We start from the raw sequence: 25776 nt of genomic DNA, 5'->3' as shown, positions 1-25776 counted from the left end.
CGCCGGCAGGGGGCTGTGGGTCGGGAGTGAGGGGCGCAGGCAGGGGCTGTGGGTCGGGAGTGAGGGGCGCTGGCTGGGCCGGCAGGGGGCTGTGGGTCGGGAGTGAGGGGCGCTGGCAGGGGGCTGTGGGTCGGGAGTGAGGGGCGCCGGCAGGGGGCTGTGGGTCGGGAGTGAGGGGCGCCGGCAGGGGGCTGTGGGTCGGGAGTGAGGGGCGCCGGCAGGGGGCTGTGGGTCGGGAGTGAGGGGCGCCGGCAGGGGCTGTGGGTCGGGAGTGAGGGGCGCCGGCAGGGGGCTGTGGGTCGGGAGTGAGGGGCGCCGGCTGGGGGCTGTGGGTCGGGAGTGAGGGGCGCCGGCAGGGGGCTGTGGGTCGGGAGCGAGGGGCGCTGGCTGGGCCGGCAGGGGGCTGTGGGTCGGGAGTGAGGGGCGCTGGCTGGGCCGGCAGGGGGCTGTGGGTCGGGAGGGAGGGGCGCCGGCAGGGGGCTGGGGGCTGTGGGTCGGGAGTGAGGGGCGCTGGCTGGGCCGGCAGGGGCTGTGGGTCGGATGAGGGACGCTGGCTGGGCCGGCAGGGGGCTGTGGGTCGGAGTGAGGGGCGCTGGCAGGGGCTGTGGCGAGGGGGGCGCTGGCAGGGGGCTGTGGGTTCGGAGCGAGGGCGCCGCAGGGGCTGGGTCGGGAGTGAGGGGGCCGGCAGGGGGCTGTGGGTCGGGAGCGAGGGGCGCTGGCTGGGCCGCAGGGGGCTGTGGGTCGGAGTGAGGGGGCTGGCTGGGCCGCAGGGGCTGTGGGTCGGAGTGAGGGCGCCGGCAGGGGGCTGTGGTCGGGAGTGAGGGGCGCTGGCTGGCCGGCAGGGGCTGTGGTCGGTGAGGGACGCTGCTGGGCCGGCAGGGGCTGTGGGTCGGAGTGAGTGGCGCTGGCAGGGGCTGTTGGTCGGGAGTGAGGGGGCCGCAGGGGGCTGTGGGTCGGGAGTGAGTGCCCGCAGGGTGTGGGTCTGGGAGTGAGGGCGCCGCAGGGGCTGTGGGTCGGAGTGAGGGGCGCTGGCAGGGGCTGTGGGTCGGACGGGGCGCCGGCAGGGGCTGTGGGTCGGGAGTGAGGGCGCCGGCAGGGGCTGTGGGTCGGAGCGGGGCGCTGGCTGGGCCGGCAGGGGTGGGTCGGGAGTGAGGGCGCTGGCTGGGCCGGCAGGGGGCTGTGGGTCGGAGTGAGGGCGCCGGCAGGGGCTGTGGGTCGGAGTGAGGGGCGCTGGCTGGCCGGCAGGGGCTGTGGTCGGAGGAGGGGCGCCGGCAGGGGCTGTGGGTCCGGGAGCGAGGGGCGCCGGCTGGGGGCTGTGGGTCGAGTGAGGGGCGCCGCTGGTGGCTGTGGGTCGGGAGTGAGGGCGCCGGCTGGGGGCTGTGGGTCGGGAGTGAGGGGCGCGGGCTGGGCCGGCTGGGGGCTGTGGTCTGGAGTGAGGGGCGCCGGCTGGGGCTGTGGGTTCGGAGTGGAGGGCGCCGGCAGGGGGCTGTGGGTCGGGAGTGAGGCGCTGGCTGGCCGGCAGGGGGCTGTGGGTCGGAGTGAGGGGCGCCGGCAGGGGCTGTGGGTCGGGAGTGAGGGGCGCTGGCTGGGCCGCAGGGGGCTGTGGGTCGGGAGTGAGGGGCGCCGGCAGGGGCTGTGGGTCGGGTGAGGGGCGCTGGCTGGCCGGCAGGGGCTGTGGGTCGGGAGTGAGGGCGCCGGCAGGGGGCTGTGGGTCGAGTGAGGGGCGCTGGCTGGGCCGGCAGGGGCTGTGGGTCGGGAGTGAGGGGCGCCGGCAGGGGGGAGCGAGGGGCGCTGGCTGGGCCGGCAGGGGCTGTGGGTCGGGATGAGGGGCGCTGGCAGGGGGCTGGTGGGTCGGAGCGAGGGGCGCCGGCATGGGGCTGTGGGTCGGGAGCGAGGGGCGCCGGCAGGGGGGAGCGAGGGGCGCTGGCTGGGCCGCAGGGGCTGTGGTCGGGAGTGAGGGGCGCCGGCAGGGGCTGTGGGTCGGGAGTGAGGGGCTGGCTGGGCCGGCAGAGGGGCTGTGGGTCGGAGTGAGGGGCGCTGGCTGGGCCGGCAGGGGCTGTGGGTCGGAGTGAGGGGCGCCGGCAGGGGCTGTGGGTCGGAGTGAGGGGCGCTGGCTGGGGCCGCAGGGGGCTGTGGGTTCGGGAGTGAGGGCGCCGCAGGGGCTGTGGGTCTGGGAGTGAGGGTCGCTGGCTGGGCCGCAGGGGCTGTGGGTCGGGAGCGAGGGGCGCCGGCAGGGGCTGTGGGTCGGGAGTGAGGGCGCTGGCTGGGCCGGCAGGGGCTGGGGTCCGGAGTGAGGTGCGCCGGCAGGGGGCTGTGGGTCTGGAGTGAGGGGCGGCTGGCTGGCCGTCAGGGGTGCTGTGGTCGGAGCGAGGGGCCGGCAGGGCTGTGGGTCGGGATGAGGGCGCTGGCTGGGCCGGCAGGGGGCTGTGGGTCGGGAGTGAGGTGCGCCGGCTGGGCCGGCAGGGGGCCTGTGGGTCGGGAGTGAGGGGCGCTGGCTGGGCCCGGCAGGGGGCTGTGGGCGGGAGTGAGGGGCGCCGGCAGGGGCTGTGGGTCGGGAGTGAGGCGCTGGCTGGCCGGCAGTGGGGCTGTGGGTCGGGAGTGAGGGGCGCTGCTGGGCCGCAGGCTGTGGGTCGGGAGTGAGGGGCGCCGGCAGGGGCTGTGGGTCGGGAGTGAGGGGCGCTGGCTGGGCCGCAGGGGCTGTGGGTCGGAGCTGAGGGGCGCCGGCAGGGGCTTGGGTCGGGAGTGAGGGGCGCTGGCTGGGCCGGCAGGGGGCTGTGGGTCGGGGAGTGAGGTGCGCCGGCAGGGGGCTGTGGTGGTCGGGTGAGGGGCGCTGGCGGGCCGGCAGGGGGCTGTGGGTCGGAGCGAGGCGCCGGCAGGGGGCTGTTGGTCGGAGTGAGGGGCGCTGGCTGGGCCGCAGGGGGCTGTGGGTCGGGAGTGAGGGCGCTGGCTGGGCCGTCAGGGGGCTGTGGGTCTGGAGTGAGGGGCGCTGGCTGGCCGGCAGGGGGCTGTGGGTCGAGTGAGGGCGCCGGCAGGGGCTGTGCTCTGTGAGCTGGTCCTACGCCTACAGCCCTCGCTATCCTGCCTGTCTCTAGGACACCAAGAACCCCCCTCCCCCCTGACATAAATGTAGTAACTTCCCTGCACCCCCACTCTCCCTGCTTGGTTAGCAGCTGCCCGCTGCCATAGGTCCTCGCCCGGCCCCCCGCCAGCATCGTGATGGTGCCGGGGTGCCGGAGCCCACCCAGCAGAGAGCGTTGTGGCTAGCGCTGCTGGGCTTTGAATGGGCTGATTGTCCAGCTTGGCACCGCTTCGTCTGCCTGCTCAACAGACCCACGACCTGGCCTCCCTGGGGGTCTTCCGCTTCCTGTTTGTGAGTGCTCTGGGCAGGGCCCATGCCCCTGAAATCCCTCCCTCTGGGGAGCCTGGCTGGCAAGAGGGCCCCTCAGTCGTTAGTGCCGGCTCTGAATATCCGGGTCCTGTTGTCCCCTGCGGGCTCTTAGTCCCTTGGGTGCTCGGCATTGGTCGCGGTTTATCTCCCTTTGCTGGTGCAGGAATTCCCCTTCCCTCAAGCCCGTCCGTCCCGACTTCTCGGGGCACTCCAAGTGGGTCAGTGTTGTTCTCTCCCTGTTATGGGGCAAGAGAATTGAGGCACAGAACGGCTAAGGAGAGCAAGCTGGAGAGAGGACCCAGGGTCCTGGTACTTTGCTCTCACTGCTCCTCATTCTGCATGGGCCTCCAGGAGCAGAGAATGCAGGAGTCCCCTTGTCCCCTGGCCTGTTTCCGGGCCCAGCGCTGTCCCTGCTTAGCACAGATCCATACAGAGATCCATCCCTGGGTTACCCAGCCCCCCGCTGACTGGGGTGAGGTTTGACAGCCCATGTGGTGCTGCTGCAGGTCCTATCCAGAACCTCGATGCCCCCTAGCCCCACCCCTCCCCACATCCTGTCCACCACACCCACCCTGCCCTGCCATTGTCTGGCTGCCAGCTGGTTCTGCTGGCCATTGGGGCAGGACTAGTCCCTGCTCCAGGCTGGGCAGGCTGGTTTTTGCAGTGTGGTTAGGGCCAGTGTCCCTCTGGCTTGTGGGGGTGGGGAGGGACTTTGGCCTCAGCGCAGGAGAGGCCCCAATTATCGGAGGAAGCCGAGTGTGGTGGTCCCAGCTCTTTCCCTCCAACACCCTGCTTCCAGTGAGAACTGAGGGGTGCCTAGACAATGGGGTCTCCCCAACCCCTGACTCTAGTCATCCCAAGGTGGCAGTTGGCCAGGCATCTTCCCCCTACCCCAGGGCTCGCCGGGATCCTGCATGGTTTGCAACAAGCCTGGGGGAAGTGGTTAAACCCTCCATGCTGATCAAAGGGGCTGTGTGCCTGCATAGGGTGGTGTGGGTCTCCTATAGGGGCTCCTGTACTCCAACAAGGAGATCCTGGGGCCATGCTGTGACTGACAGGCTGGTCAGCACTTAGATGGGAGAGCTTTTTGAAAGAGGAGGCTCAGTTGGGGTGCTGTTGTCCTCATCAGAGTCCAGCTGATCCCACTGTCCCAGCACGGTGCTAGGGAGGGGGCTGGAGCCAGGACTCCTGGGTTCTGTCTCCTGCTCTGGGAGGGAAATGGGTTAGAGTGGGGGTGGGGGATTGGTAGCCAGGACTCCTGGGTTTGGTGCCCCCCCTGCTGTCTTTACCTTGGGCAAGTCTGTTTCACTCACCTGGCACTCTCTCCAGCGCTCTGTTCACGTGATATGGCTCCTGACTGCGGCCTATGTCAGCCTTGCCTAGACCCCCGGGGTTACAAGCAGGCTCCCTGCAGAGGCTGGAGCTCCAAACTGCTCTCTGGGCAGACCTGGGCTACCTCCCAGGGCGGGACAGCAGGATCCCTGCTGTGCTGTACATCTAGTGAGATCAGCCCTGTGGGGAGGCAGGATGCCTGGGCTCCTAGGGTGCCCCGGGCAAGTCCCATCCCCTTGCTGTGGCTCAGTTTCTCTGCTGTGACAGGGAGGTCACTGCACTGAGCCACGGGGGTTGGGTTTGAGTGGAGGATCCTCATGCAGGTGTTTGCTGTCAGGTGGGTGGGGGTGGCTCCTGGCATAGATTCCGTGTGGCTGCCTCATCACCAGGGTCCTGTGCCCGGACTGGGCTGGGTGGGCAGCAGGGCAGTGCCCGACTGCATGGGCTGCTGGCCCCAATCCCTGCTCTGCCTCTGGGACTGGCCGAGCCTGGGGGGCCCAGTTAGCTCTGGGCTGGACGTGAGCGATCGAGCAGAGGTAAGGGGAACCCTCCCCAAGACTGATGCCACCTCTGCCCGTGTCTCAGGGTTGCTGATGGCCCTGGACATCCCGCAGGAGCGTGGCCTGAGCTATCTGGACCACAAGTACCTGGATGGGCTGGAGGTCTGTCGCTTCCCGCTTGTGAACTTCCTGGAGCCCCTGCCGCTGGACTGGATGTACCTGCTCTACGCGGTCATGCTGATGGGTGAGGGCACGGGGCCAGGGTTGGGCGGGGGCTGGAGGAACTGGAGAATCTGGGGGTGTGACATTCCCCTCTGGTATTGTCTAGACCAGTGATCCGCTAGGTCTCTCCAATCCTTGACTCTGGGAGCCAGCCTTACCCTGCTCTGCTGAGAGAACCCCCCACTCCTGAGCAGTTCACGCTAGCCTCTGGCACGTAAGATGCTCCTTGGATTGTGCAACCGAATGACACTAGCCAATATCTCTGGGCCCAGACACAACCCTAGGAAGCCTCTGTCTTGCAGTGTCCAGTTGTGCCCGCTGGATGCTGCAAGCCTCTATGAGTTTGTCAGTTTAACAAAGCAATTGATATGTACCAGGCTTGTTCTCCCAAGGGGAGTCTCTGAACACTGCAAACCAAACACGCTGCTTCAGGTCGAATAAACAAACAGATTTATAACGTAAAGGTAGATTAAGTGATTATAAGTCAAAGCACAAGAAGTCAGATTTGGTCAAATGCAATGAAAGCAAAACGCATTCTAAGCTGATCTTAACATTGCCAGTACCCTTACAAACTTAGATGCTTCTCATTACAGGCTGCCTGGTTGCTCTTCAGCCAGGATCTCCCCTTTGATCAGCACTTCAGCTGCTTGGTGGTGGTGTCTGTAGATGTAGGTGGGAGAGAGAGAGCAGGGCAAAATATCTCACCCTTTCTTTCCTCCTGGTTTTGCCCCCCCCCCCCCCCCGAGTCAGGTGAGCATTACCTCATCACAGTCCCAAACTGCCCAAAGGAAGGGGGTGACTCCCTCTAGCATCTAACAGATTCTTTTGTTGCTGCCTAAACCAGTGTCCATTGTTCCTGAGAGGCTGGGCTGGGGGGATGTGAACTGGAGAGTTTATGCATGGGCTGGCTTTAAGCCATGAGGATACATTTTCAGCCTCATAACTATATCCATGAAATTATAACCTTACTGTAACAAGTTTCAGAGTGGTATCCATGTTAGTATGTATCAGCAAAAAGAATGAGGAGTACAGATCTGATGAAGTGGATTTTAGCCCATGAAAGCTTATGCTCAAATAAATGTGTTAGTCTCTAAGGTGCCACAAAGTCCTCCTCGTTCTTATTATTGTAACAATCACTATCACATCACCATAACAATCATGCTCAGTGCATCATGAGCCTTCCGAAGACACCCGACATGACAAACTTTGCATTGGATACCACACAGTCATGTTACAAAGATTAGAATCATAGACTATCAGGGATGGAAGGGACCTCAGGAGGTCATCTCGTCCAACCCCCTTCTCAAAGCAGGACCAATCCCCAATTTTTGCCCCAGATCCCTAAATGGCCCCCTCAAGGATTGAACTCTCAACCCTGGGTTTAGCAGGCCAATGCTCAAACCAGTGAGCTATCCTTCACCCGCATGGGGGTGTAGGGTGTTCCCCTGAGGTACAGAACTTCACACCTCCCCTCTTAGTTTACTGCAAGAGATTTAGTCACTGAATAGGTCAAAGGCAGTTTGTGTTATAATTCTTTTGGCATCCAGCCATTAAGGCCATGAGGCAGTGTGCCTCAGTTTCCCCATTCACACACTGCAAACCAGGTTTTTTGTGATTTCTCTGCTGTGATAAGCTTTAAACCTGTTTACAGGTATTAATTGAAAAGTAGCATTATCATAAGGTTTCACATCTGTGTCGAAATTCTTATCCCCGTAACTTAACATTAATACCAAAATGGGTGCATGCAAATATCTTTGATACCATGCCCTCTGTTCAGTTAGTGTAGTTTGAGGTCCGTTTGTTCATTACACATGGTGTCCTTTGACTCTCTTCCGTGTAATCAGTCATTGGCTTTTCTTTCCCTCCAGCATTCCCCTCTGTGTGGGCTCTTAATTTAATCATGTTTCTGGCATTTTGGTATCTCGGGGTCTGGCAAGATAAGGGTCCAGGGGGAACCTGCACATTGGCTGGCCCTTTGGGGAGCGGTCTCCCAACCACAGGGCTGTACATATGTAGGAAGTCCAGCTCCCTTTTGGAGTTACCCTGTGTTTCCCCCCCCGCAATGAGTCCTTCCCTGCCCCCGAGAGGGCTGTGATCCCTGCTCTGTGGGATAAGTGTGTTTATCCTTTGATCAGATGCACCTTTCCCCAGCACCTTTCCCATAACTGCTCCATGTGTCTCACCTGCCTGGGGGAACCCCCCCCCCATACCAACCACGTTGGATCATCTGTATTCTGACAGACGACCACCTGGCAATTTCCTGGTCTCAACTCCTCTGCTGTCACAGGCGTTGGAGCTGTATCTTGATGTAAAGAGACACAGTTACTTTCCAAACAGTTATCAGGAATAGCATCCTGAAAAACTGGAACCTGGATTGGGGTGCCCTCCGCCACCTCTTCTCTGTCCCTGAGAAGTCAGCTGTGTGACTGCTCCCTCCAGGAGGTCAGTTACACAAATCCTTCTCAAAACCTGACCCAGCCATCCTGCTAGTGTTCTGGGCATCCTGCCCCAAGTGATTAGTGAGGAGACATTCCTGTACCCCCACTATTCCTTCCCCCGTTTCCTCCTCTGGGCCCCCTCCCAAGACACATTTCTCTGTGCTCCTAGGAAGGGTTCTATCTTTGTTCAGCTGCAGAACTCTGCCTGCTAACAATTGGGACAGTTTCCTTAATCACTGACAACTCCTCTCCTGCCCCTGCCCGTGAGGCATGTTGCCTTCTGCTGGAAAGGAGCTTGTCTCAGCCCCTCCCATACTTGGAAGCACCCTGCTTCCCCGTGTTACAGAGCCACAGGAATCCTCACCCACCTCAGTGGTTTCTGAGATTCCCTGACCCTTCTCTGCGCTCTCTGGGACCCATTTCCCTCTGCTCCCTAGAGCCAGTTTTGTCTCTGGTTCAGCTACAGCCTAGGGCTGGTAGCCAATAACCTGGACAGTTCTCTCCCTGGCAGGCATCACACCCCATCCCTTCCTGATGTGGTGTTGCCTCCATGCAGGGCAGAGATTGGTCTCAACCACCCTCCCACCTGGAAGCATGTGGCTTCCCCCTGCTGCCAAAGAATCAAGGAGATTCTCTCAGCAATGTGGCCCTCAGGCCAAAAAGTTTGCCCTCCCCTGCTATAAACACTGCTTTACATCAGCCTTACATAAGCTTAGGAAATGCTCTTGAGCAACAAGATCCAACATTCCCTCAAAACTTGCCACCTCCTTACCCCTCACCTATTTTCCCAACAAATCTTTGATTTTGTTTACATATTCCCCAGACCAATATCCCTCTTAAGATTCCTAAATTTAACTCTGTGTTTCAGGGGTAATGTGAAAACTTTGCAAAACAGTATCTTTAAATGTACAATAGTCTAAAGCATCTTCAATAGCATTTTACTGAATACATTTCGAGCTTTACCAGTTAATTTTGCAATCAGGGTAGGAACTTTCTTATCAGGGATTTCATGTATTACACACAGCCTTTGAAAGTAGTTCGATATTCAGTAATATCATCGTCCTCACTGTGTGCAGGACATAAGCATTCCCACTTGTGGATTTTTGGAGTGATGGGAGTCGTTGGGATCGGGGGTCCTGGTTCTGCTTCTCTAGCAGGTCCAGCTGGTGTTTTCACTCTCTCTCTTTTACTTCCATGGCCCTTCTGTGAGCAGCCTCCTCTCTGGCCGCCTCTTTCTTTTTCCTTTATCTCCAGTTCTTGCAGTTGCAATAATCTCTGGGGCTCCTGCTCTTTTCTGCAGACTAAAAACCTCCAACTTCGCAATGGCCTCACTGTTTTCACTCATTTCCCCGCTTTTCTGTCCCAATTTCCCATTCCCAAAATAAGCAAACAGAAAATAACAAACTGTGACCTCCTCCTGACTGTCCTTAGCCATTGCACTTTAGACTCACTTAAAATCACAAATATCAGTGCTTAAAGCGTGAACTGCACTTGGAGTAACAAAGCTGCACATACACCCTGCTCGCTGTGCCACTGTGATGTTCCCTTCTGGTGTTATCTGGACTGGTGATCCGCTAGGTCCCCCAATCCTTGACTCTGGGAGCCAGCCTTGCCCTGCTCTGCTGAGAGAACCCCTACTCCTGGGCTGTTCACGCATAGCCTCTGCCATGTAAGCTGCTCCCAGCTACTTGCAACCGAATGACACTAGCCAATATCTCCGGTCCCAGACATAACCCTGGGAACCTCCGTCTTGCAGTGTCCAGTTATGCCTGCTAGACGCTGCAAGCTTATATAAGGTTGTCAATTTAACAAAGAAATTTATATGTACCAGGCTTGTTCTCCGAAGGGGAGTTTCTGACACACTGCAAACCAAATGCACTGCTTCAGGTCGAAGAAACAGATTTATTAACTATAAAGGTAGATTTAAGTGATTATAAGTCAAAGCACAAGAAGTCAGATTTAGTCAAATGAAATAAAAGCAAAACACATTCTAAGTTGATCTTAACGCTTTCAATGTCCTTACAAACTTAGACGCTTCTCACCACAGGCTGGCTGGTTGCCCTTCGGCCAGGCTCTCCCCTCTGATCAGCGCTTCAGTCGCTTGGTGGTGGTGGTGCCTGTAGATGTAGGTGGGAGAGAGGGAGCAGGGCAAAACATCTCTCCCTTTTATCATGTCCTTTCTTTGCTTTGATTCCCCCCACCTCTTCAGAGTCAGGCGAGCATTACCTCATTGCAGTCCCAGACTGCCCAGAGCAAGAGGGTGACTCACTCGAGGGTCTAACAGATTCTTTTGTTGCTGCCTAAACCAGTGTCCATTGTCCCTGTGAGGCTGGGCTTGGTTTGTCCCATACATGGATCAGAGGGCCAGAAGCTGGGCTGGGGAGATTGGGGGGGTGCAGTGTCTGAGGGGTCCTGACTGGTTTAAGATGGGGGCTCACGCCCCATTTGGGGGCAAGGGGCTTGCCAGGACCATCCCGACACAGCCATGCCAGGGCTGCTGCTAGCTGCTGGCCCTCTGCCCTATCCTGCCCCCAGGCTGGTCCAGGCCCCTTGTGGGGACAGGCTCAGAGCCATGGCCAGCAGGATGGTGCTGGCAACATGGGGTCGAGGCTGGGGAGCCCCGGGGAGGGAGGGGAGATCCCTGGCCCCTGCTGAATCCTTCCTGCTCATCCCAGGTGCCCTGGGGATCATGCTGGGCTGCTGCTACCGGCTAAGCTGCCTGCTCTTCATGCTGCCCTATTGGTACGTCTTCTTCTTGGACAAGACGGCCTGGAACAACCACTCCTACCTCTACGGCCTCCTCGGCTTCCAGCTCGCCCTCATGGACGCCAACCGCTACTGGTAGGGTGGGGCTGGGGGTCGGAGCTCTTGAAACCGGCTCAGACTTGGCCCTTTCTCCCCTCGGATCCCCAACTTGGCCCCCGGCCACACTCAGGACCCTGTCTGCCTGCTGGGCACTGACACTGCTGCTGATCGTGGGGGCCCTGGCTGGGGGCCCTGGGTCTCCCAGCTGAACCCAGAGTTGGGGGCCAGGCGGCCTGGCTCTGTCCCTCCAGCCAGAGGTGTGGCAAGGCCCCAGGGGCCCTGGTACCTGAAGGTGGGGCCCTTCCCAGTTCCAAAGGCTCTTTCCCCTTCTGGAAAATGGCGCAGCGCCCAGCGCAGGCTGTGGGCACACAGAGCCGTTCTGTTCACATGGCGTGCGGGCTATCTGGGATGTAGGCTGCATTTCCCAGTGCAGGAGTCCTGCCGAGACGCCCTCACACTGGTAGCTCTGTCACACGTGAGAGTCTCCATGATCCGTCTCGTGCGCGACGGCACGGTGAGGTAAAGCAGCCGCTTGCAAAACCGAACCAGGTTCCTCCAGCCCCAGACTGCATGACCTCATACAGAGATCTGCCAGGCTACTGCTGACTACACGTTGCGAGCAGACCTGGGGCTCAGCTTCTGGGAGCCAAGCCGCGCGCTAAGGGGTCACGTTGGTGCCCCTGTCCTGGAGCTGCATGACGGGTCAATGGAGATCAGGCCCCAAATCTTTATACCCGAACCCCCCATTCTGCCTAGGGGGAAACCTTGCAATCTGAGCACCAGCTGCATCGGCTTTGCATTGCCCAGTCACATGGCTAAGCCCATTGTCACAAATAAACCGACCCCCCTTGGAAGTGTGGTCACAGCTTCCCAATTAAACCCAACCCAGCCCAGCCCCACATCCCCAGCCTTTGCAAAGCTCCTGACACCTGGGCCCTTCTACATCACTGTCTGCGCCAGGCACTTATGGACTCTGCTTCCCTATCCTAGAAATGGCACCTGACCTGTGGCAGAGCCAGATCCCCGGGCCGGACGGGACCATTGTGCTCAGATAGTCTGACCCTGGATAGCACAGGCCAGGCAGGGCTGGCAGAGCCGCTGGGAGCAGCCCTGGAACCATGGGTGGGGGGCTGGAGCGCTTCCCCTGCAGCCCAGCTGGGGGCCGCTGCCCAGCCTGCACTAGCTAGGCCGTGGCATAACTACCATGGGGCGTGCAGTGGGGCAGCCTTGGCTGCACCTCTCACCACTCTGGCTGCAGCCCCCTCGCTCACTGTGCTGGGCCGGCCGTGCCCTGACAGAGCGGCTCCTTTCTCCAGGTCCATCGATGGGCTCCGAGACCCACGGAAGAGGAACGCCCACGTGCCCCTGTGGAACTACACAGTGCTGCGCATGCAGGTACGGGCAGGGGGTGTCCATAGGTGCTGTGTGGGGCAGCCTCCCCACACCCACGCTGCCTCGCTCCGCCCTCCAGGGGAGCACTGCCCTGGCCCCTCTATCGAGTGCCCGGCAAGGGGCCAGCACCCCCTTCCCCCCGCTCCGTCAACATTGTGTCCTGGCAGCTGGGAGGTGACTCCCAGCAATGCCCTCTGCTCTGGGTGTGGGTCAGGACCCCAGTTGGGGTGCGGCCGTGCTGGGGAAATGGACCCCTTACATCTGGAGTCACAGCTGGGGCTGGCCTTGCTGCTGAAGGGGCAGAGAATGCTGGTGCAGTCCCTGGGCTGGCCACTAGGGGCAGCAGAGCACGTCACTGCCTGGGAGGGTGATGGCAGCAGGACTCACCCCCCAAAACCTCAGTGTTCTGTGATGGATTGGGAGAGGGGATGGCCTGGGTAGGGGGGTTGGGAGCCAGGACTCCTGGGTTCTCTTCCCACCTTTTCTGTTGACTCAGTGACCTTGGGCCCATCCTGTCCCCTCTCTGCCTCAGTTTCCCCACCTGTGGGGGAGGGATAACAATACTGAGGTGCTCTGAGGCCCTGGTAACGTAGGTGCAGGTAGAGATTATCCCCCTCACCTGTAAATGGGGCCCTTCTCTGAGTGTGAGCTCCCAGGGCCGGTGCTCATCGGTTGTCGCTTTATGCCTTGTACTGGCTGGCACTGAGCAGCGGGGTTGGGGGCCAGGCACTGGACAGACCCGGCGCTGGCTGGAGTTCGTCACAGGTGCTTTGTGTCACCTAGATCTTCATCGTCTACTTCATTGCGGGCATCAAGAAGCTGGATGCTGACTGGGTGGAAGGCTACTCCATGGGGTCACTGTCCCGCCACTGGCTCTTTGACCCCTTCAAGTAAGTGTTGGGGTGACGGGGGCTGCTCTGGGGGTTCAGCGTCCCACTGGGGTGCTGCCATGGCAGACATTGGCACAGGGAGTGGTTGGCCAGTCGCTAACACTGATCGCCCAGCTTGGCCAGGGTCTGCACAGGGACCCCCATCCCCCCCTTCCATGACTTCTCGGCCTGAGCTGGGAGCTCGCACAGGGGCTCACACCAAGTTACCTGCACACGAACAAAACAGGGACCAGGCAGACCCAGGCTGGGGACCGGGACTGTTACAAAGTGAAGGGGACATAGGGAGAGGGAAGGGGCCCTGGAAGTTCAGGATGGGGTGGGGGCTGGGGGGTTTAGTGCTGTGTGCGTGGTGGCTGGGGCCTGCATTTCCCTCTCTAGCCCAGCCAGGGCAGCCATCGCCCCCCAGCCACCACTGGTCAGTGCCATGGAGGGGCTATGGCATGACCAGCCCTGCATCTCCAGGGGCTGCTCAGATGAGGGGCTCAGTGCTGCCATGGGGCGGAGAACACAGGCGGTCCGGGGAAGGGGGCAGGCGACCTGCGGGCGGCTGCAGGGGAGAAGGCTCCCTAGTTGGGGCAGAGGGTGGGTCTCACCTTCGGCGTGCTTCCCAGGCTGGTGCTGTCTGAGGAGATGACCAACCTGCTGGTGGTGCATGGCGGGGGCCTGGTGCTGGACCTGACGGCTGGTTACCTGCTGTTCTTCGACGCCACCCGCCCAGCGGCGCTCGTCTTCGTTTCCTACTTCCACTGCATGAACTCCCAGCTCTTCAGCATTGGTGTGGGGACGGAACCCAGGACTCCTGCTCTCCATCCCCTGATGCCCACATCCCCCTCCCAGCACTGGGGAGAGAACCCAGGGGTCCTGCTCTCCGTCCCCCGATGCCCACATCCCCTCCCAGCACTGGGGAGAGAACCCAGGGGTCCTGCTCTCCATCCCCCGATGCCCACATCCCCCTCCCAGCACTGGGGAGAGAACCCAGGGGTCCTGGCTCCCAGTCCCCCCTGCTCTAACCCACTTGACCCCCCTCCCCTCCCAGCACTGGGGAGAGAACCCAGGGGTCCTGGCTCCCAGTCCCCCCTGCTCTAACCCACTTGACCCCCCTCCCCTCCCAGCACTGGGGAGAGAACCCAAGAGTCCTGCTCCAAATCATCCCGTGACCACATCCCCCTCCCAGAGCTGGGAATGGAGTCCTAGGTCCCAGCACTGGGGAGAGAACCCAGGAGCCTGGCCCCCTGCTCTAACCCCTGCAGTCCAGCCCAAGTGCCCTGCCCAGCCGTTGCCCCTGGCTTTGCCCGAGGGGAGGGGAGCTCCCTGGCTGACGTCTCAGTTCTCCCCACAGGCATGTTCTCCTACACCATGCTTGCCACCAGCCCCTTGTTCTGCTCCCCGGACTGGCCGCGCCACCTGGGTGCCAGGTTCCCGGCCTGCCTCCGAAGGCTCCTGCCCTCCTTGGAGCTGCCACAGCCCAGCGAGGCATGTGTGTACGGGGGCCCTGAGCGCAAAGGCAGAGGCAGGGGGGAACGTGGGCCGGGGCTGCGCCAGAAGCTGGGGGCCCTCTTCACCGTGCTGTACGTGCTGGAGCAGCTTTTCCTGCCCTACTCCCACTTCATCACCCAGGTAGGAGCCCCCACACAGCACAGGGCTCTGGGGACTGCTGTGGGGAGGGGATGGTCCCCCCCCCCAGAGAGAAGGAGCTGGGTGCTAGTGGAGGGCAGTGCTGGGAGCACATGGGGAACAGGGGCAGAGGGTGCTGCTCCTCCAGGGGTGCGCTCAGACAGGGAGGACAAGCCGAGACCCCTGGCCTGGCAGCGATTGTGCTGCCCCACCATGTAGCCCTGGCTGATGCTTTGTGGCAGGTCAGCCTGCTCCCTCCCCAGCTGGGGTGACTTCCCCGAGGAGCTGGATGTCCACAATGGCTGGGCCCCCCACCCGGTGACCAGTGGTCCGTGCGAGCTGCACAGACCCAGTGGGGTGCCCATGGTAGCTGCACCACAGCAGCCATATCCCCGACTGCCCAGCAGGGGGCAGCAAAACAGCACAAACCAGCTCCCTGGGAGAGCGGCTTGAACCCGATGGGATGCTGGGTTAGGGGGATCCCCGATGCATCCCCCCAGCGTGCTCCCTATCCCCCCATGCTTCCCCCCAGGGCTACAACAACTGGACCAATGGGCTGTACGGCTACTCGTGGGACATGATGGTCCATTCCCGCTCCCACCAGCACGTAAAGATCACCTACCGGGATGGTGTGACCGGGGAGCTGGGCTACCTCAACCCCGGGGTAAGTGACCCTGCCGCGCTCTGGGGCGGAGCCAGGACCCTGGGTTCTATTGCCGCCACTCCCTGTCTCAGTTTCCCGCTCTGCGCAGCGAAGCAGACTGGACAATCAGTCTGGCCACCTGTGTCCGGCGCCCTCTCCGTGGCCTGGCTGTGTTTGGTGCCCCAGAGGAGGTGGACATTAATGGTCATTAACAATATTAATTAGCATAGACAATAGGGCTCCTATCTGAGGGTCTCAGGACACTAAGCAAAGGCAGGCCCAGGCCATCCTGTTATATGGATGGGGAAACTGAGGCGTGGGAAGGTTTTTGACAGAAGGTCACAGAGGAAATCCGTTACAGAGCCAGGGCTAGAACCCAGGAGTCCTGGCTCCCAGTGCCTCCCACCCCCCAGTCTAACTCACCAGACTCCAGTCCCTTCCCCAAGCCCTGGATAGAACCCAGGAGTCCTGTTGACTCATCTTCCCCAAACTCTGCTTATCAGTGTGTGGTTCCCTCCCTTGTGTCCCAGCTGGAGCCCCCTGGCTGGGATGCAACTGTATCTGGGGCTGGGCGTCAAAAGGGGGGATTATTGGTTTGTTTAAATTCCCATGGGGTGAAATGTGGGATTCAGGCCTGGGGAGGGTCTCTGCCGGGGTTCTCCCAGTCCTGTGCTCAGGCATGACTCTGTCCCTCGGCAGACGATCTGCCTTCTCTGCTGCTCTATCTGACCCTCGCAGACATGACTGAACTTCCCTGCCCCTGTTACAAGTGGGGAAACTGAGGCACTGAGCAGGGAAGGGACTCGCCCAAACTCCCCCAGGGAGTCAGCCGCAGAGCTGGGACCCAGGAGCCCTAACCTCAACCCTGTGCTTTACGCAGAGGCCTGGCCTCCCTCTGAACCCATGGCACTGGGAGGTCAGAGCTGACTCCGCACCGAAAGGGTCCCGGCTCAGCGGCAGAAGCTCGTGGGGATGGAAATCTCTTGAGCCCCTCCCTGTGCCTTCAGGCTCCCGGGACTTGTGGGGGGATGGGGGTGGCCTCAGGGCTGGGTGTCTGGTGCCGGGCTCACGCGGGTGTCTGGCAGGTATTCACGCAGAGCCGGCGCTGGAAGGACCACGCTGACATGCTGAAGCAGTATGCCACCTGTCTGAGCCACCTGCTACTCAACTACAACGTCTCGCAGCCCGAGATCTACTTTGACATCTGGGTCTCCATCAACGACCGCTTCCAGCAGAGGCAAGTGCGGGGGCCCAGGGGGCACAGGACAGCTCGGGCAGCACACAGCCGCTGCTGGGGTCCTGCCTGCCTGCGCTGGCCCAGCATCACACACACGGACGCAGCCAGCCCCACACCCAGCCTTTGGCCGTCCTCCATCGGAGCGACTGTGTGTGTATTGGGGCGGGAGGCTGTGGCATTGCCATGCCCCAGCGCAGGGTGTGCTGGGTCCCATCACAGACCCAGACCAGCAGTTGGCACTTCAGGGACTTGACGCCCCTTCTGGCCTGCGATGACCCCGGGGCCGGCTGCAGTTTGCTGCCTGGCAGCCAGTGCTGGGTACCAGAGCGTCCCGCTGGCCCAGCCCCTGGCACGCTCACCGGGTCCCTCTTGCCGGCCAGGCTCTTCGACCCACAGGTGGACATCGTGCGGGCCGAGTGGTCTCCCTTCCGCCATACTCCGTGGCTCAAGCCACTGCTGGTCGACCTGTCCCCCTGGAGGGCGAAGCTGCAGGATATCGAGAGCTCGCTGGACAACCAGACCGAGGTGGTTTTCATCGCTGATTTCCCAGGTACCTGCCCGCAGCCTGTTCCCTGGGGGGCTCCTGTTACTCATAGAACAACCCTCCTGGCTCATCAGCAGGGCTGGAACCCGGCACCTTCAGAGCACAAACCTCAGCCACTACAGCTTGACCTCAAGGAGCTGCTCCATTGCTGGGCGGCTGAAGGAGGTTGTTAGCCTCTCCTGAGAGCTGCTGCCAGTGTGGGTCACGGGTGTGGGGGTGGCTCCCAGTGGGGCTATGCTCACCTTCCTTCATGTCCCCTCCAATCCTCCCAGGCCTGCACCTGGAGAACTTTGTGAGTGAGGACCTGGGCAACACGAGCCTGCAGTTGCTGAAGGGGGAGGTCGTGGTGGAGATTGTCAAGGAGCAGAGGAACTACACGCTGCAGGAAGGGGACAGGATGCAGGTGAGGGCTGGCCTCGGGATGGGCGTGGATCCCAGGCCTGTGTCCCCTGCCTGGCAGGAGAAGAGCCATGGAGGGTGGCTGGTTGGTTCTCAGCCCAGGTCTGCTAGATACGCTGGGGGGGCCACAGAAACTGGGCCTGAGGGTTCTGGCCTCAGATCCGGGGGAGGGGGATCCTCCCCCCCCCCACCCAAGCTGGGAGCTGTGTTCTGGCTCAGCATATCTCTGGGCGGGGGCAGAGAGTTGGCTGGTTCTCAGCCCACTTGACCTGCGGCCACTTGCTGACCCCGCCCCTCCCGTGTCCCAGCTGCCCCCAGGTGAGTACCACAAGGTGCACACGGTGTCGCCAGAGCCCTCCTGCTACATGTACATTTACGTCAACACCACGGACGTGGCCCTGGAGCGGAACCTGACCGAGCTGCAGGAGCTGCGGGACAAGGTGCAGAACGGCAGCGGTGAGTTTCTGGGGCCCTGCTAGCTGGGGGCACCTGGCTCCTGGCTGCTGGGACCAGCACTGCCCCGAGCCCAGATCCCCTGGAGCCCTGCTGGGGGGGAAGTAGCGGGTGGAGATTCCTCCCGCTGGGCGCCACTGGCTGTGTCCCTGCCAGGCAGGCAGGAGGTGCCGGTATTCCTGCCATGGGACTCCCCGGGCATCTCTCTTTCCTGTGACGAATGGGCCCCTGGGGGTGAGACGTCATCTCATGCCTGGCCCCCCTGGTGCAGAGACAGAGCCCCTGCCCCCAGAGCTGCAGCCCATCCTAGATGGCGCCCTGGGGGACACCATGCAGCTGGACCCCGTCGTCCAGGCATTCGTGCGACGCCAGCAGCGATTGGAGGAGCTGCAGAGACGGCGAAACGCCACGCTCGGAGCACGGCTGCAGCGCTTCGCCGCCAGGAAGTACTTCCTGTTCCGCCGGAGGTGAGCACCTGGTCACGCGTCAGCCCCCCGCCTCTAGCCCCCCCACCGAACCTCCCCCCTCGATATGCCAGCCCCCTGCTGCCATATGGCCCCCCTCGATGTGCCAGCCCCCCACTACCAAACCTCCCCCCTTGACACGCCAGCCCCCACCACACCAGCCCCCTGCTGCTGAACCTTCCCCCGCCGCCATACCGCCCCCCCACCATGCCAGCCCCTTGCCGCTGAACCTCTCCCCGCCGCCGTACCGCACCCCACCACATGAGCCCCCCACTGCCGAACCTCCCCCCTTGACATGCCAGCCCCCAGCCGCTGTACCTCCCCCTGCTGCTAGCCCCCGCCACTGAACCTCCCCCCGCCGCGCCAGCCGTTGCCAAACCTCCCCCCCGCCGCTAGCCCCCCGCCACTGTACTGACCCCCCTCAACATGCCAGCCCCTGCTGCTGAACCTCTCTCCTGCCGCTAGCCCCCCACCGCCATACTGACCCCCCTCAACATGCCAGCCCCTGCTGCTGAACCTCTCTCCTGCCGCTAGCCCCCCACCGCCATACTGCCCCCCTCAACGTGCCAGCCCCTGCTGCTGAACCTCTCTCCTGCCGCTAGCCCCCCACCGCCATACTGCCCCCCTCAACGTGCCAGCCCCCTGCTGCCAAACCTCCCCACCACCACTAGCCCGCCACCGCTGTACTGCCCCCCTCGACGCACTAGCCCCCGCCACACCAGCCCCCCACCACCGAACCTCCCCCCCCCGCCATACCCCCCGGTCACAGTTCTGCCACTGCACCCATCTCCTCACAGTCAAGGGCCAGCACCTCACCGCTGTACCCTGCCCCCCCATCACGTGACAGGCCCCCACCACTGCACCCATCTCCTCTCAGCCACGGGCCAGGCCCCCCTTCGCACAAGCCATGACACCCTAGCTGCCAGACCTTTCCTGCTCCCTCTACCCCAGCAACATGAACCACCCCCCTCTGAGCTGAACACCCCCACAGATGCCCCTCTGGGCGCATCTCCAGCCCTTGCTCTTTCTCTTCCCCTCACAGCTTCCTGATGACCTGGATTTCGCTCAGGAACCTGGCACTGGGGCGCCCGTCCCTGGAGCAGCTCGCGCGTGAGGTGGCCTATGCCAACATGCAGGCGGAGGCGGGCACGGCTGGGACAGAGGGGGTGCAGAAGGAGCCAGAGCGGGCTGAGCTCTGACCCTGGGGGGATGGCCCAAGGACACATTGCAGACAAGGGATCCCCTCCCCCCCCGTAGCCTCAGCTTGATGGCCCAATGCACCCTGGGATAGGCGCACGTCCTCAGGTCCTCCCGCTTCTGCAGGGCTGATAGGGAGCAGTGCTCACGCAAGAGGGATGAACAGGGCCGGGAATGGGCCACGAGGCCCCTGCTCACAGCCTGAGCCCCTGGTGAGCGTCAGGCCTGGGCCTACAGCACACAGAGCCTGAGCCCCGCTGCCCACGGCTCGGCCAGGCTGTCTGCCCCAGGGAGAAACCGAGTTTGGGTGGCAGGGAATCGCCCCACAGCCTGGTTCTGTGGCAGCACCTACTGCCAGCAATAAGGGGGAGAAGTGTGTGAATGGGTGGGTGGGTAGAGCACGGGGCTCGGAGCCAGGACTCCTGGTTTTCTCCCCAGCTCTGGGAGGGGAGTGGAGTCAAGTGGTTAGAGGAGGGGGTCTGAGGCCAGGACTCCTGGGTTCCATGCCTGGATTTACTATAGACTCACTGTGGTGCTGGGGACAGACTTGCCCAACACTCAGCTACCTCGTGGGGGGGCTGGCCAGGCTGGGGTAATTCGGCAGGCGGGGCTGCTGACTGATCACTGGGGGTGGGGGGAAGGCTTCTGTCTCAATGGTCTTAACCCTTTTCTCCCAATAAAGCGCCTTGTTTCTAAACCTGGGGCTGTTCCCTGTGCACTGCCTGTGGGATGGAGTTAGTGCCAGCCCAGCTACCCATCCACACTGGCTCTCCCTCCCCTGCCAAGGAGTTTGTGTGGGTTCGGCTCTGCTGGAAAGTTGCTGTGTGACATGCCCTATCTGGGTGCCTCAGTTTCCCCATCTCTTCTGCAGTACCAGAGCTGTTGGGCTGGCTGCAGGAGTGGCTGGGGGAGTTCTCCAGCCTGAACCATGCTGCAATGCCCTCTCTGTGTTGCTGGGCAGGGAGGCTGACGCGTGGAGCAGGACTCCAGACTCTCATGAGCGTGTTTAGCTGACTTGCCTTGTGGCTGCAGCCTGGTCTCTGTTCCCCAATGCCTGTAGGAGCCTTCCCACCCCAGCCCCCCGTGAAAGGCAGCTCAACCTCCTGCTTTTAACTGCAACACCCCCACCCTGGAGGTCCTGTCCCTGTCACCCAGGCTCCTGCTCATACCCAGCTGCGAATCCCTGCCCTTGGGCCCTGCTCCCCCCAGAGCCTGCCCCTGATGTGTCTCCTGTGTGGGCGCCAGAGGCTCTGTGCCCCTCCCTGTAGGTGCCTGCCCTGCGGGGGTAGAGGCCTGACGGCTCGGTGCTGTGGGGGTGAAGCTCTGTTGAAGGCACTGCAGGGCCCTCTTAGCCCTTGGCCTGAGCACAAGTGAGCTCCCTGCCATGCAGCCTGCCCCGCAGGGAACAGGCAGCGACCCCCAGAGCTGTTTCCTGGCAGCAAGTGTTGGCGGAGCCCCCCGGCCTGGGCGTTTTGCATCGGCGCAGGGCTGGGCACTGGGAGCGACACAGCAGAACTGGTTACAAACCTGACCTGCTCTCTGGTGCTGCTGACTCAATCACCAGCTGCCCTGGCTTTCATGGTGTTTTCAACCCTCCCCCGCTCCCCACGGCACTGAGCCCCTCTGCCCCCTAGCACCACGTGCCTCTACCAGATTCCAGCTTTCAGGCCTGAGCCCATTGGTGCTCTTGGGGCACCTTGTCCAGCCATGGGGGGGCCCTAGCAGTGTCAGGGGCTCCGTGAGGCTGGTGGGGAGCAGGGCAAAAGTTCCGGTCAGGCTGTGGGAGACACAAACCTGCCCTCCTCCCACCCCCACCATTAAAGGAACCCCACAGGAGGAACTCCCTGGCTTGGTCACCGTGTGACTCCAGCCAGCCAGCCTCCCATCCCCCCAAAGGGGCTGGTTCCTGGGAGCCAGAGAGCTCACTGCCCCGGGGTGGAGGGTGCAGCAGGGCAGGACTGATCTCTCACCACTGCAGTCCAGACAGGTTTTGCTGTGGGGTGGAAATGCAGGATTGGGCCACCCCAGCACTGTCCCTGGATGGACCCTCCCCCTACACACCTGGGGGCAAGATCGTCAGCCCTGCTCACCTGGAGCGATCAGGGGCAGCCAAGGCAGAGAAAGTCCCTCAAGGATTGTTTGGATGAAGATGGCACCAAGAAAGCGGCTTAAAGGCTTTAGCTTGGGCTGGGGGTAGCTAAGCGGAGCAGGCCACAGGCTGCCGGCGCGGTGCCAGGTCAGCAGCACTGGGAGCCCCAGGCACCCTCGGCACAGCCAGCATTAGCCGGCCTTAAAGCAGTAGGGCCTGGAAGCCAGGACACCAGGGTTCTATTCCTGGCTCTGACCCGCCTGCGGTCCAGGGGTCAGAGCAGATGGGGGCAGGGAGACAGGATGCCTGGGTTCTGTTCCTGGCCTACTACCAAGTCTGTCCCCAGCACCACAGTACAGCAACACTCAGTACAGCTTCAGCCAAGTGTAGCCCTGTGACTCAAGCAGCCCTTAAAGCCTTTCTCCTGGGGCAGCTCGGTCTCTCTCCAGGCGCTGTGGGTCACTGACGCTGCCTTTACCTATTACAGGAAGTGGCACAAATCTCTCTGCTGGTGGAAGCCTAGGGCAGGGACAGCAGGGGCCTGTGAGTGACAGAGCAGGGGGGGGGGAATCAGAGGAGCATGGTTGCTGGATCAGGCCCATGTCAGTTATGTGTAGGTGCTGTTTGCCAGGGGGCTGGGCTTTCTCCTCACATGCTTGATACATGAGCTATTCAAGAGCTGGCTCACAGCAGGGCCTGTGTCCACCCCCTGGGGCCAGCTGTGGGTCCCTGCCCAATTTAAGCAGACCATCCCTGGTGCAGGGTAGGCTGCTCCCTGCCTTGACACTGAGGTTGGCTCTAACAGGAAGGTGCAGTGGGGCCTAGGTGGAGCCAGCACCCACCAGAGCCCAGAGAGGAGAGGACCCCGCTGAGCGGGGAGGTTTGGTTCAGCTGAGTAAGTGAGCAGACAGGCTGGGCTGGCAGAATGCAAAGTCACCATCACCGTACAGGGCTGGCCCTTGCCTATGTTCACTGTGCACCAGCCCCGCCCACAAGGGTCTTTGGTGGCCAGAGCACAGCTGGACAAGGCCCTCAGCAGAGCAAGCCCATGCTCCACAGGGGCTGGCCTGTACCTCAGCTGGTTGCAGACTGCCTGAATTAAACTGAACGGGGTGTGAAAATGATCTCCCAGGAGCACCCAAGGGCCCCAGGCTGAGCTGCCACCTCTGATTCCATGGGGCGGCGAGGCTGCTGCTCAGTGTAAAGCCAGAACGACTCCTCTGGGGGCCATGGAGAAACTCCGGCCTGACACCAGCACCCCTGACCAGGGAGCTGAGGGTTCTAGGCGTCTCACCCATGCTCTGGCCCGTTTCCCCACTTGTAAAATAAGGCTTCAGAACAGGGGCCTGGTGCCCAGGGCAAAGTGGGGAAAAGCTGGGGTATAAAGCGAAGGGTGACCAGCTCTGGGGATAGCATGTCCAGCACAATGAGCTGCCGCTGGCAAAGCCCACCTGCCACAGCTGTAATACAGTCAGAGCTGCAGTCCTTTTCCTTCAGCTCCCTGACCTGCAGAGCAAGTGCTGCTCTGGGCCCAGGAAGGGATGCCCCTTGCTGAAGCTCCCCCCCAGCCCCAAATGAAGGGACACGCCCACCTGTACAAAGCATGGTACCTCCTAGCCAGCCTGTCCTGCCACCCAAAACCCAGGGATTGCCTCTCCCCCGCCCCACTTTTGACTAGTTTCTGTCCTGGTGGCTGTGTCCTTCCCTGGGATGGATTGGGGGTGAGAACTGCCCCGGACACTGGCCTGCAGGAAAGGATTCCTGGCTGGTTAGAGCCCAGGGTTGGGCAGCAGGACAGCCCAGCTGTAGCCCTGGCTCTGCCCTGACTCAGACTGTCTACAACTTGGCCATAACCCTGAGCTCCAGGGCACGTGCGGCGGTGTGGCTCCCTGACATGCATGGAACACATGCCCAGAGCCTATTAGCAGCCACCCTCTCCCGCAGCCCGACCCCATCATAAATATAAAGCGAAGGGTAACAACCTTTCTGTATGCAGTAAAATGAAATTCCTCTTGGCCAGAGGTACAGAATCCTCTTATGTGTAAGGAGGTTAATCATTCAGTTAACCTGCTTGTGGCACCTGACCGAGAAAGACCAATGGGGGAGAAGAAGATACTCCAAAAGGGGGGCAGGGGTGAGGCGTTTGTTTTGTGCTCTGTCATGTGCATCTCCGAGACAGAGACTAAGCAAGTAAGCCAGGTCCTACTGAAAATGATACATCTAATATTACGAAATAGTAATAGCAAGGAATGTGTTAGATTATCTTTTGGTTTTTCCCTGTGCTGACGAGGGGAGGTTTCCCTGTTTTTTTTAACTTGAAGTTTGCTTAGGGGGAAGCCTCTGTGTTTTAAGTCTTACTACCCTGTAAAATTACCTTCCAGCCTGATTTTACAGAGGGTGCTTCTTTTACTTTTTTTCCTTTATATAAAGTTTCTGTTTTTTAAGAATCTGATTGGGTTTTAGTGTCCTAAAAACCCAGGGTCTGGTCTGTGCTCACCTGTTTACTTATCTGGTTGGTAATTATTCTCAAGCCCTCCCCAGGAAAGGGGGTGAAGGGGCTGGGGGAATATTTTGGGGAAACAGGAACTCCAAGTGGTCCTTTTCCTGAATCTTGTCTAGTAGCAGCTGAACTCATCCAAAGACAAAGAAGGATTTGTGCCTTAGGGAAGTTTTTAACCTAAACTTGCAAAAATAAGCTTAGGGGGTCTTTCATACAGATCCCCACATCTGTACCCTAGAGTTCAGAATGGGGAGGGAACCCTGACAGACCCCCCTCTCTCACCAGCTTTTAGAAAGCCTCTTAGGTCATCCTGTTACCCCCTGGCCACACATCATGCTCTGGCCCTGACAGCAGACAGACCCAGATCTGGCCAGCAAGCTTAGGGAGCTGGCCCCATCACCACAGTAACCAATGGCACATGCTCATTAATGGATTCATTCTCAAAGCCCCCGCTGCAGGGAAGGAGGGATCATCAGTCTTCCAGCTGGGAAACTGAGGCTCCAGGACACACTTGCCTACTATCCCATAGGTCAGTGGCAAGGCTAGGACTAGAACCCAGGCCAGTGCCCTAACTGCAGGTACAGGGTGCTGGGTGTCTGTTAACATGAAAAAATCCCCCTCCTCCCCTGGGCAATAGCTCATTCATAAGCACCCTTTGCTTTCACCAGTGTGGTCCAGGACCAGTTTCAGCTTGAAGTGGCCCAAATAGCCAAAGGGATGCCTTTTATTTAGTCCCTCTCTTTACCACTTCCTGTTTTCACCACTCCCCTTCCTGGCAGATAGCTTCAAATCAGCATAGAGCTCAGCTCCATAGCCCAGTTTCCTTTTGAATCCAGGAGCTCTGACCCCAAGTCCTTTTGGGGTGTGTGTGTGTGTATATACACACACGAGACTGAATCAGGTTTTAACAGGCACATCTCTGCATACAAGAACCACAAACAGCTCACATTTACTGCAAGCTACTTAGCTATCTCAACAAAAATCTTCACTTGCAGCATTACCAGCACTATAGCATTGAGGAAATGGCTGCTTATCACAGCAACACTGGCCCCACTTCAATGGGGCTGTATTCTTGGCTAATGTGTCTGACTTGCTCAAAAAAACACTGACCTCCGTCAAGAACTCTGTCTGGCCCTATTACAACAGAGGCCAGGCATTTCTTGCTTAAGGTGGGCCATGGTTTCTTTCAGGGGCTATTAGTGTCACAGGGTAGCACAGCCACCAGCAAAAAGAATGATACGAACTTGCAGGAGCAGAAGGGAGAGCACCAACTTGAAATCAAAAGGCATGCATCAGAATAGATTCTGCTGCTACCTCTGTGCCCTGACAAGCATAACTCCTTCACTTTCCAAAGGATTTCTTGGTCCCTGCTGCTATAAATGACCCATAAACTAGAGGGGGTTCCAGACACAAGCTCAATAGGAAAACTCAGACTGAAGTGTGTCAAATGCTCATGTAAGCTAGATAGTTACTGTGCTCTAAGGTGTCCCTTGTAACACGAGTAGGTGTGCATTTAACCAGAGCAATAGGATGTAGGTTTGTGTGCCTTTTTCAAGGGCAGTCATCTTTGCAACACAACTCAGAACCTTTCAATGACTCCAGCTGTAACTTCACCAAGTCACTTACATTAGCTATTTCAAAGGACTAATTACTGTTTGTTTATAATTAA

General features: G+C 60.6%; 1 protein-coding gene across 1 annotated transcript; it reads left to right on the top strand.

Moving 5' to 3' along the window:
• Positions 1-3239: 3239 nt before the first annotated feature.
• GGCX (gamma-glutamyl carboxylase) lies at positions 3240-20527 on the top strand. The gene is made up of 14 exons (XM_038385022.2): positions 3240-3370; positions 5305-5464; positions 10556-10721; positions 12002-12080; positions 12861-12967; positions 13579-13742; positions 14307-14584; positions 15114-15245; positions 16310-16461; positions 16842-17011; positions 17278-17408; positions 17713-17860; positions 18129-18324; positions 19364-20527. Exons 2-14 carry the CDS (start codon positions 5314-5316, stop codon positions 19518-19520), a joined length of 2031 nt encoding a protein of 676 aa, XP_038240950.1. The 5' UTR covers positions 3240-3370; positions 5305-5313; the 3' UTR covers positions 19521-20527.
• The last annotated feature ends 5249 nt before the right edge of the window (positions 20528-25776 follow it).

The sequence above is a fragment of the Dermochelys coriacea genome, chromosome 26, assembly GCF_009764565.3.
Source record: "Dermochelys coriacea isolate rDerCor1 chromosome 26, rDerCor1.pri.v4, whole genome shotgun sequence".
Classification (NCBI taxonomy): domain Eukaryota; kingdom Metazoa; phylum Chordata; order Testudines; family Dermochelyidae; genus Dermochelys; species Dermochelys coriacea.
This window is presented reverse-complemented; position numbering and strand designations above follow the sequence as displayed.

Bases quoted from the DNA above. Each gene is read 5' to 3' on its own strand.
- GGCX (XM_038385022.2), top strand. From the start codon at position 5,314: ATGGCCCTGGACATCCCGCAGGAGCGTGGCCTGAGCTATCTGGACCAC. The intron at 16,462-16,841 runs GCAAGTGCGGGG...CTTGCCGGCCAG, and splicing joins AACGACCGCTTCCAGCAGAG to GCTCTTCGACCCACAGGTGG. The intron at 17,012-17,277 runs GTACCTGCCCGC...CAATCCTCCCAG, and splicing joins TTTCATCGCTGATTTCCCAG to GCCTGCACCTGGAGAACTTT.